Source organism: Microchirus variegatus, assembly GCF_963457635.1.
Source record: "Microchirus variegatus genome assembly, chromosome: 4".
Classification (NCBI taxonomy): Eukaryota; Metazoa; Chordata; class Actinopteri; order Pleuronectiformes; family Soleidae; genus Microchirus; species Microchirus variegatus.
Genome location: NC_139805.1, coordinates 5,199,918 through 5,210,897, shown reverse-complemented (window position 1 = coordinate 5,210,897; position 10,980 = coordinate 5,199,918). Strand labels below are relative to the sequence as shown.

The following is a 10,980-nucleotide window of genomic DNA, read 5'->3' as shown; positions in this document are numbered from 1 at the left end:
GTTGAGAATGAGACACGTTTAAAAGCAAAGAGTTTTTTTGTTTTTTTTACTAAAGAAAGAGCGATTTCATTCCCCTAACAGACCAATTCCTGCTGACTTCCTGACAAAAGTGCCTTTTAGAGTGATGAGGGCGTGTTTCATCCATTTAGGGCTTAAATGGATGAAAAACCAGAGGAATCTCTTCAAATTTAACTTTACAGAATCTACAGAAAAACTGAAAACAAATATTTAGTGTTGTGGAACGCTGCCCCTATCTATGATCGGTCAAGTAAATGCAATCAAAATAGTGAGCCTACCCAGGTTTCTATACCTTTTCCAGAACATTGGTCGTTTTTCAGTTAAATATATCATATTGGAGAAAAACACATTGATATTGTGTAGTGAAATAAAGTTTATACGATTTACAGAATGTGTGCAAGAATTATTTAAACACATTTAGGCATGTGCATAAGTTTAGGCACCAAAAAAAGAAACATTTTGTGCATCCTCCTTTTGCAGAAATAACAGTCTCTTAACGCTTCCTATGGCTTCCAATATACGTATTATTGAGAAACCCTGCACTAATATTAACCAAACAGTTTTCACAAAGATGTGTTTGTGGGTGAACATAAAAATGGGTATAAGCGTGGCAGCTTATTTCCATCTTCTCAAAAAATCTGAAAATCGCACCTCTGCACTGTTATTATCTGGGATTGTAATGTAATGTAATGTAATATAACTGTTTTAGTAATTAATTAACTCAACGGAAGACTGGTTTATCAGTATTTTAAGGCGTGCAGATCATGCATACTAATATCAAAGACTAAAAAGGGACTTTTAAATTGGCTGATTTCCAAGGGTCAGAGGCAACATTTACTCAAGTTTGGGTCCTGATATGGACCAGGTAACACTGTAAATCTGGAAAACACAGGGGGTTTTTATCAGCCGCCTGATTACAACACACCAAGCTAATATTGCCTTTCTGTCTGTGAAAGCAAATGGACAACAGCAGATAGTTATTTTGCTACGATTACGATGGGACTGGGATTAAAAGCATGTATACACGTAAGCACGCACCACAGAGTCATTCAAACGGCTGTCTATGTTAGTGCAGCTCAGTGTAATCATTTACAGACGGTTTAAATATAAATAGCTTTTGTTTTCATCTTTCAAAGTGTGTATGAATAGACATAACATTTTTTGTTGATTCAAGGAAACAAACAAACAAACATCCATTACATAAATGTCACTAAAACCTTTTAATGTCACTAAAACTAGAAATCTGAAAGACAAAATACTGTAAAAATGAATACAAACACTCTCACTTACGTTTCAAAGCCACGACAGTGACATCACAGTGTATAAAAGTTGAAACTACAAAATGACACTGAACAGAAGTGGCACTTTGATGTGCTTTGTGATGACAGTCAAACAAAATAGGTTTTTCTTTTAAATAAAAATATGAACATGCTCATTGATGCTTGAGAGAACATTAAACTGCCCACAACTATATGAGAGGAGGAGACTGCCAACATCCTGAAGACAAAGTCATTTCCATTGTTACCAAAAGTGTTTAGCAACAAATTAAATAATTTAGCAGAGGCTGTGCACAACAGTGCTTCCACTTTGTCCTGTCACAACGCTTCATTTTGAACATCTTTTTGCATTTTAGACTGTATTGAATCTCTCAGGGCTAACTAAGAAAGGCAATGTAACTTTTGCCATCGATATGAGAAGTTTTAATTGAAAACGTTGCCATAAAAATTCCAAGTTCGTCCCCCTTAGCGACAACTGACCATAAGAAAAAGAAGCTGGCTTATATTTAAAGGTAGGGTTGGAGATCAGAAAAACTGTTGGAGGAGGTTTTAAATTCAAAATTCCAAGCCCGTTTTTTTCCACACCTCCCTCTGAAGCTACGCCTCCGGAGCACAGGAACGTGCAAAGCTTGGTTTGTTTCACACGGATTCACGAGAACCGCGCGGCATTTGAAACTTCTGGTACATTTCGGTGACGCTAACTTTTTTGGATGCTTCAAATGACAATGTGATGCCGAAAAACAAAAAAAAATACTCTGATACTCTATTAAAAGATTACAAAGACATAAAGTGAACCCATATGTCCAGTAGAAACAGCGCCACCATGGTCTCATTTTCAGCACTTTCAAGTTTTGACACAGTTTTGTGCAGCACCGATGTTCACTCTGGTATAAGAACGCTCTGCATCAGCCTTTTTCTTGTCAGTAGCTTCCCCCCCCCCCCCAAAAAACCTGTTTTTGGCACCTTTTCTGCCATAATGTTGCTGCAACTGTCTCATGTCTTGTTGAATGTTTAGCAAGTTAGCATAAGCTCCGACATTGTCTTCTGAGCATGTGTGATTAGTGCACGAAGAGGGGTACGTGCATAGAGAGGAGGGGTGGGCAGATGGTTTGATTGATTGATGCATCACGATCCAATTAATGTGTTCAGGCTGTTCAACATGCTTGGATGGAGTTTTTACGGGTCCACAGGTGACTGACATTTTTCTTTTCTGTTGACAATGCATTACTTAATTGGTTACGATAGGGGTGTGAAGAGCATTTTAAGCAAGCACAGTTTAAAAAATGCTCCAGAAAATAATCTTCCACCCTACCTTTAAGGGGAAGTTCTGACACTGTGCATAAGTCAATTAGGGCAAACCGAACGGTTAAGCTGACAAAGTTGTCAGTTATATCTATTTTATGATCGTACATGTGCAATTGTGTATAAATCATGTGTTGTACTCACACACACCGTTCTGGGTAATGAGGCTTAATTGGATGCGAGCACACACCGTATGCCAGTGCAAGTGTTCACATGTTTATGCATTGAGACTATACTCCTGCTTATAGCAGCAGGGCCGACACACAGCGTTCACTAAGCCGTTGCCCAACTGCAGGAGACAAATGATGAACTCCATCACAGCCAAACCCAGTAAAACACACAGCAGAGTCACGTTCCACTCGATGATGCGATGTGGCTGACGACACCGTAACCAGGTCTCTGGCTGCAGCAGATACCTGCAGCGGAGGAAGAGAGGGGGCGTGGTGAGTGGACAAGGGGAGTGAATAAGAGAGGGAGAGAGACAGGGGATTGTGCTGCACGACACTCGTGTGCTCGATCTACATATCATGAGTCACTCTCTATATCGGGACATTTGAAAGTGTATTTTCAATCTTTCTGTCACTTGTTTTCAATAATGTTAAAAAACACATAAAGAAAAATAAAAGTTCTCAGCAAAAACAATCCTCACATTTGAGAACGTGGACCCACAAAAAGAAAAAAAAAAAACATTTAGCACATTGACACATAAACTGAGTCATTGCCCTAATTGAATATTGGCTTTTGGATTTGAAACAATTCAATCGATCTGTGACTACGCACTGAAGGCATTCTGCTGAAAAGCTGTGGGGTAGGATGAGGTGAGTAACAAAATACACATACAGATGTCTCTGTGGTGAATAAATGACTAAGATAAACACAGGACTTTCACCCTAGTGGCTTTTTTATTTTTTTCAGGAATTAATCTTGGGTAATTGTTTTTCAGTAGCCTCCCTTTTTGTTAACTTATTAGGTTTTCTAATTTAGAGTGAGTTTTTATAGCACTGTGTGTAAAACCTAAATATTTAAGTGATCAAAAATAGGCATTTTCAAGAGCTCACATAATGCCATGTTTAATGAAGACATGGTTTAGGTTTTTTCATCGGATACTTTTTCACATCTCTCGTGTCGTGTCTGACTCTCCGCCAGGAAAATACAGTTAGATGGATCTCACTTGTGTAGCAGAATTTGCTTCTCGGAAAGTATCTAAGTTTATGACAGAAAGTCTCTAGATTTGTTGCTAGTTGCTTCTTTTTTGTTTTGTTTTTTAAGTCATCAAATAATACGGAGCCCCCGAAGTGACATGAGAAAAAAAATAAAGACACAAAAAAAAAAATATTTTGAAATCTCGAGTATCAAAGTCGAGATCTTGAGTTTCCCCCCCCCAAAAATGAAAAAAAAAAAAAAAAACATTTGAATTTTTTTTTCTTAATTTTTCAGAAAAAAAAAATCATAATTTTTGGAAACTCATATGTTCATATTTTCTCGAGTTTCCAAAAAAATATGGAATTTTTTTTTTTTTTGGAAACTCTAAATCTTTTTGATTTTTTTTTTGTTCATAATTTCTTAGAAACTCGAGATTTCGAGTTTCTGCCAGCCGCTCAAATTTTCAATTGCACCATGTTCAGGGCTTCTTTGGTTCAGCACTGTGGACAGTGGTGAAAGTGTTAAACAGTTTAACAGGATACTTGTTTCAACTTGACTAGTGTGTTTATCTGTTTGTGTGTTTACAGATACGTGTGTTGCAATAATCCCACAAACATAATTCATTTTCAGCAAACGTAACAGCCACTGCCTACTACAAACGAAACACGCTTTCAACTTTCAATATTATAATTTTGTGGTGCATTCTGTTTCTGTTATGTAATGTGCCCAACGTCTACTGGTGCAACTTAGAGTCCTGTCATACGTACTACAGCGTTTTTAGTCACTTTTTTGGGGGGGAGGGGGTGTTCCGTGTGGATGGGTGACTTTTTGAAAACGGCAAAGAAAAAGCTTATTTTCATTTTGTGGCGTTTCCTTGTGGATGTGGTCTCAGTCATGATATTTCATTAGAAATGTCAAAGATCATCATTGACTTTACATGAACACCATAGCTAACCACACAGACAGTACAGCATCTTACCTGCCCCCTTGGTCTGCAAAGGGATATGACCATCCATGAGTAGTGGCGCACTGGGGACCTTGCACCAGAGCGAAACCCGACATGACAAAACAGTAGCCAGACCCCACCAGGCCGACCACAGCTGCCCACACGGACCCACACATCTTAAGAGAGAACACACAGACACACAGAGAATACACATGATTTTTTTGGGAAGCCTCTGTGGATTTGTGTGACGATCTGCACCAAGAAGCAGCTGCACACACAGGCACAGACGCACACTGCAACTAATAATAGAGTCACTGTTGATTTGTCATGGCTGAATAAGCAAGAGCATTCCAAGTAGAAAACAGAACAAAAAATGCAGTGGTTAAAACTTGACAAACAACTTGAAAATCAAAACAAAAAGTGAGCCGACACTAAAAAAGGAAGACTTTGTGTTAAGGACTTGACTCACATTCTCTGAAACAAAACAAATAATCCATTACCTACCGCTTTATCGCGGGTGGTGCTGTGCCTATCTCAGCTGACATAGGACGATAGGCACATTATACCTCAATAAACAGCTTACCATCAAACTCTCATTCCAACAGCAGCTACATTTTCCAAGAGTGATGAAAACAACAGCTGGCACCAGCATCTGGAGACACAGAAAAATACCTCATCTCATTACAGTTATTAAGGTTTAGTCTTTTGATGGATTGCAAATTATGCAGTTAGAAAATAAAGACAAAAATGATATTCCAGGGATATTTTTGTAATTGTATTGACTATGTACTGTACGACAGATAAGACGGGTAGTTATTAACGGTGCAATAATATTAACGGTGACAGTCTTGGCTACGGTACTGCAAATAATAACTAACTATCATCACTGACTCACTTCTCCTAATTGACAGTTAAAACTACTACTCTGTGCGTCTCGGTAAAGCAGTGTTTAGATCACGCCACTGCACACACAGGAACTGATAGTAATTAGTTATAGTTACAAATTACTTCTCCCAAAAAGTAATTGAGTTAGTAACTCAGTTACCACATTGTAAAAGTAATTAGTTACTCAGCAAAGTAACTGACATCATTTTTTAATGTTCTATACGCTATTACATTCTATAACATCGTATATAACATCAAAAAACAACTGAATGAAGAATAAAAACACTATATATAGTATTTTAGAACATTTGGTATTTGTTTAAACTTGTTTGAATAGATTTCAACCGGCATAGAAATAAAAATATATAAAAAATTAAATTAAATTCACAGTTTGCATTCAAGGGAACAATTAAGACACACAACACGGACACAGTTTTCATCACGGATTCCCGACCACACCTACTGACAACCTCTGCACATACAGTACATGTACATAGATGCGTGCACACACACAGATGTAGACACACACATCAGTTCATGATAGAACCAATATAAAGTAATACAGCCGTTATAAACTAGATCACCTTCTCTATATGTGGTTGTTAACAAATGCTAATGGTACTGCACTTATTCAAACATATGTCAGTGATTTTAATGTTATTTTGCTATCATTATTGCCTTGTCACATCTCTCGTGTCGTTTCTGACTCTCTGCCAGGAAAATACAGTTAGATGGATCTCACTTGTGCAGCAGAATTTGCTTCTCGGAAAGTATCTAAGTTTATGACAGAAAGTCTCTAGATTTGTTGCTAGTTGCTTCTTTTTTGTTTTTTTTGAAGTCATCAAATATTACGGAGCCCCCGAAGTGACATGAGAAAAAAAATAAAGACACAAAATTGTTTTTATTTTGAAATCTCGAGTATCAAAGTCGAGATCTTGAGTTTCCCAAAAAAAAAAAAAAATTGGAATTTTTTTTTCTTAATTTTTCAGAAAAAAAATCATTATTTTTGGAAACTCATATGTTCATATTTTCTTGAGTTTCCAAAAAATATGGGAAAAAAATTTTTTTGGGAAACTAAATATTTTTGATTTTTTTTTTGTTCATCATTTTTTAGAAACTCGAGATTTCGAGTTTCTGCCAGCCGCTCAAATTTCAATTGCACCATGTTCAGGGCTTCTTTGGTTCAGCAATGTGGACAGTGGTGAAAGTGTTAAACAGTTTAACAGGATACTTGTTTCAACTTGACTAGTGTGTTTATCTGTTTGTGGGTTTACAGATACGCGTGTTGCAATAATCCCATAAACATAATACACATTTTCAACAAACGTAACAGCCACTGCCTACTACAAACGAAACACGCTTTCAACTTTCAACATTATAATTTTGTGGTGCATTCTGTTTCTGTTATGTGCCCAACGTCTACTGGTGCAACTTAGAGTCCTGTCATACGTACTACAGCGTTTTTAGTCACTTTTTTTGGGGGGGGAGGCGGTGTTCCGTGTGGATGGGTGACTTTTTGAAAACAGCAAAGAAAAAGCTTATTTTCATTTTGTGGTTATGCTACTAACTTCTAGTGTCTCTCTCTCTCTCACTTCCCTTGTCTGTCTATCTATTATTCTCTACAGCACGTTGGTCCTCTGTGGTTCTTTTATAGTGCTTTACAAATACATTTGGATTGGACAGGATTATCATTGAAATGTTTCACTGTGGTTTCAGGTGTCGCCACAAGTGGCAGACTGTGACTCTGCTGCAGTGGGCAATACATCCACAAAGCCAGGACATGGAAAAGCAGATCACATTGTATAATGAAATACAAGGAGTCAGTGATGGGCAAACCAGAGCGACTCAGACATAGTCTGTGTATACCAGCGGCTTGGACACAGTGTAGCTGTGCAGGAAGGAGAGAGGGAAATGGTGACAAAGATAGTGTTTGTGTCAGATGGCCATTTGCACAGAAGCCATTTTTACATGTTTTGGGTGTTATTCATCACATTAACTATATTCATGTTCATGTAGTACAGTACAGTGTAACACCCTGAAACTGGAACTCAACCATTATACCAGTAATTCTAGCTGCTGTGCAAAAGGCCCATTCTACCAGTTTCCGGTTCTATCCCTTCCCTTTTTTCCTCTCATCCCATTTCCTGTGCTGCTGTCTCAGTCAGAAGGTCGAGGACTTTTAATCACATCCTAACAGAGGGAGGGGAAGTTCCCAAGGTTCTGTGGACACACATGCACGCAGAGAGAGAGCGATATGTAGTAAGCTTAGCGACTGACAATGCAGAGGAAGAGTTAGGGAGAGGAAGGAAATGAGCTAAACATAGATTTCTCAGAGGGTTCCAGTTAGCTTTTTTGACTCTCTAGCATTGTCATCGCACAAAGAACAGAAAAGAGCGGAGGGAAAAATTGACAGTGAGGCAAAAGTTATCTTAGGGAGGGTTTAAAAAATGACATCATGCATGATACATAATGCATGCGCTTAATTCAATAAAAGTTTTTTTTTATCCAAAAGTAATTTGTGAAGTATATGTATACATATATTTAAATTATAGTTCATGTCTTAACCATTTAGTTTATACATTATTTCTATGTAAAATACAGTGCAGACACGGTATGCAGGCTGTAGAGACAGACTATAGTTTTGTTCAATAAATATTAATTCATTTTCAGCAAGTTTGTGTCATTTGTAAAAAAAAAAATGCAATTTTTATCCAATATTGGTGAATGAAAAAACACTCATTTCAAAAGGCTGACTGATGGACTATAGACAAACCCATATGGGTCAAACTAATAAAAAATATTAAGAATCAAATCAATCTCGCATAGCAAGTGGCAGATGCAACATAAATATAAAGAATACAGAAAAATGAACTACTGTGTGTCCCTATAATACTGAGTGTGGTCTTTATTTACTTTCATGATCCAGGACTGGCTCTCTGGTCATATTTATTTCTTAATCCCCTTGTTTTTAAAGCAACAACAATCTGACGGCATCACCCAGAGAATGTAATAAGAAAAAGATTTGCTCTTGCATTGTTTTTTCATGGTCTAGTTTATATTCCACTTATAGTACTTATACGTTCTTCACAGCCTGCACTTAGTCCTCATCAGTATGGATGACATCATTGTCACTCTGAGAATGGTGAGCACAGAAATGAGATGTTCAGGTTGAATGAAGGGGCTGCAGTTCCATAACTACATTTGGCTGCTTCTGCCACTTTTTTTCCCCCTTGAGTTCTTGTTGACAATGATTTGAGTTATTCTCCCTGTTTCTGGGTGAGGCCCAGAACTTTTTGAAGTACCCATACATGGCTGGAATTGATGTCAAAATGTTGCCTGTAGTTCATATTAAATAGTCTGTCAGTTCATGCTCCATAATCCTGCTTCCAAAATGGTCACAGCACAAATGTGAGCTGACTCCTCTGAAAATGTTTCTGCTGACAGTTTATAAAACAACATTGTATCATAGGTCGCACCAACTTGTTCAAACACTGAACATATTCTAGAGTGAACTTTCGACAAGGATAATGTTGTGTACGTAAAACAGAAAAGAAACACAATCTCTCCTCTGTTCCTCCTTAAAACCAAAGTAAAAAAACAGCCTCTTTCTGCACACTTGGAGTAAACCATCAGATCAGCTGCATGCAGAGCAGCCAGATTAACTCGGGGTTCACACAACACTCCATTGTTCTGACACACAATCGCAAACACACTCTGTCTTAATGGTGTTGAAGGGCAAACATGTATGTGTAGCTCTAACAAAAAAAAGCATGTTTCACAGGATGTCATGAATGGGCATTAAAAACTCAAAACACAAAAATTATTATTATCATTCTTTTTTTTTTTTTTTTTCAGTCACACACTTCAAACAAACAAAACCAGAGCTCACACACTGTCACTAACAGTGTCTGTCTCTGTACGATAAGGGCGGGAGAGAGTTGGACAAGTTTGACACAACGCGTGACGTCAAAGAACCTCTTTCACTTTGAGACACAAATGAGCAACATACAGCAAATAAAACAGGGTTATATTAGATGAAACGTTTCACTGCAGCTATTATTGGGACCATGAGGTTAACGGTTTTCAGAAAATAATTCAACGCTGGTTTCTTACTCACCAGAAGTCCTCCGCCACCCAGTCCCCCAAAGTACCAGATATAGCTGGCCAGGCGGTCTTGCTGGATGTAGGTGACTTCTCCCATCGGAAAGAGCAACAGCAGGTTGGCGAGGATACAGCAGAGGGCCAGAGGCAGCAGGGCCAGACCCAGAGAGCGGGCGAAACCCACCGAACAACACATCGCTTGCCCACCAACGAGTCACACGCGCGGCCGCAAGGAGGAGAAGCGAGAAGTGGGAAGAGGCTGAGGGGACGGGAGACCCGCGAAAAACAGGGAAGGGTCGGAGCAGCTGTGGAGGCAGGAAACAAAAATGTGTGTGTGTGTGCGTGTGCGTGTGTGTGTGTTTCCCACAGCCTCTTTGCCAGCAAGGCCTCACACAGCACTCTAAAGAATTAATTTCCCATAGAATTACTGAGTCATAACACCAGGTTTACAAGTCTAAATACCAAATCGGCACATTCTTTCCTAATCCCTTTTTTCCTACAAGGTGTTCACACAATTTGTGCAGTGTGTCCAGTCTGTCTGTATGTCTGTGCTTGTGCTGTTGTTCAGTGTCAACAAAAACAAAAAGGTTCAAGGTGACAGTTAAATAATCAGTGGCTTCATTGATGACAGAAGCTGAATTTGATGTTGGGCCCACCACCTTGGAGTAGCCAGTGAATGACTATCTCTTGACTATTATCGATACGAATGTTACACTATAAATTGCATTAATTATAGTTTTGTTACACTAGGCCAGGGGTCTGCAACCTTTAGAATGAAAAGAGCCATTTTGTCCCCTCTCCACCCAAATAAAATTATTCTGGAGCCGCAAAAAACCTATTTCATCCTTAAAATGAAGATAAAATAACATGTAAAGTTGTTGTTTTTACGCATGTACTATATTCAAAGAACTACAGTTTGTCGCACGTTGATACCAAACCTCTAAAGTGTAGAAAAATGACTTTGAGATGAAATTTAATGTACAATTCTATGTAGTTTATGTATGAGAAAATATGCCTGGCCTAAGTATATGGATCTAAGCATGGACAGGCCTCCAATTGTGAATTTCTTCATGTATGCATTACTTTAATGGCTTTCAGGGGAGGTTTTCCAATTGGATGTGATGGACAAAATATCCAAAACACTATTATTTACGCCTTTAACTTGACAATAAATGTCTTCAAAGCGAGAAGGAGCCACTACCGGGGGGCTGAAGAGCCACATGAGGCTCTAGAGCCGCAGGTTGCAGACCCCTGCACTAGGCCAAGCACTGTTGTTTTCTAAGTGAAGCACTAAGTTTGGCGATACTG

At 38.5% G+C, this 10,980-nt stretch overlaps 1 protein-coding gene across 1 annotated transcript; it reads right to left on the bottom strand.

Annotated features, from left to right (window-relative positions):
* Positions 1-2,814: 2,814 nt before the first annotated feature.
* tm4sf18 (transmembrane 4 L six family member 18) lies at positions 2,815-9,868 on the bottom strand (the record flags this gene model as incomplete). The annotated part of the gene is made up of 4 exons (XM_083888100.1): positions 2,815-3,013; positions 4,720-4,862; positions 5,270-5,338; positions 9,689-9,868. The coding sequence occupies 4 exons, from the start codon at positions 9,866-9,868 to the stop codon at positions 2,815-2,817; spliced, it is 591 nt and encodes a 196-aa protein (XP_083744226.1).
* Positions 9,869-10,980: the final 1,112 nt, after the last annotated feature.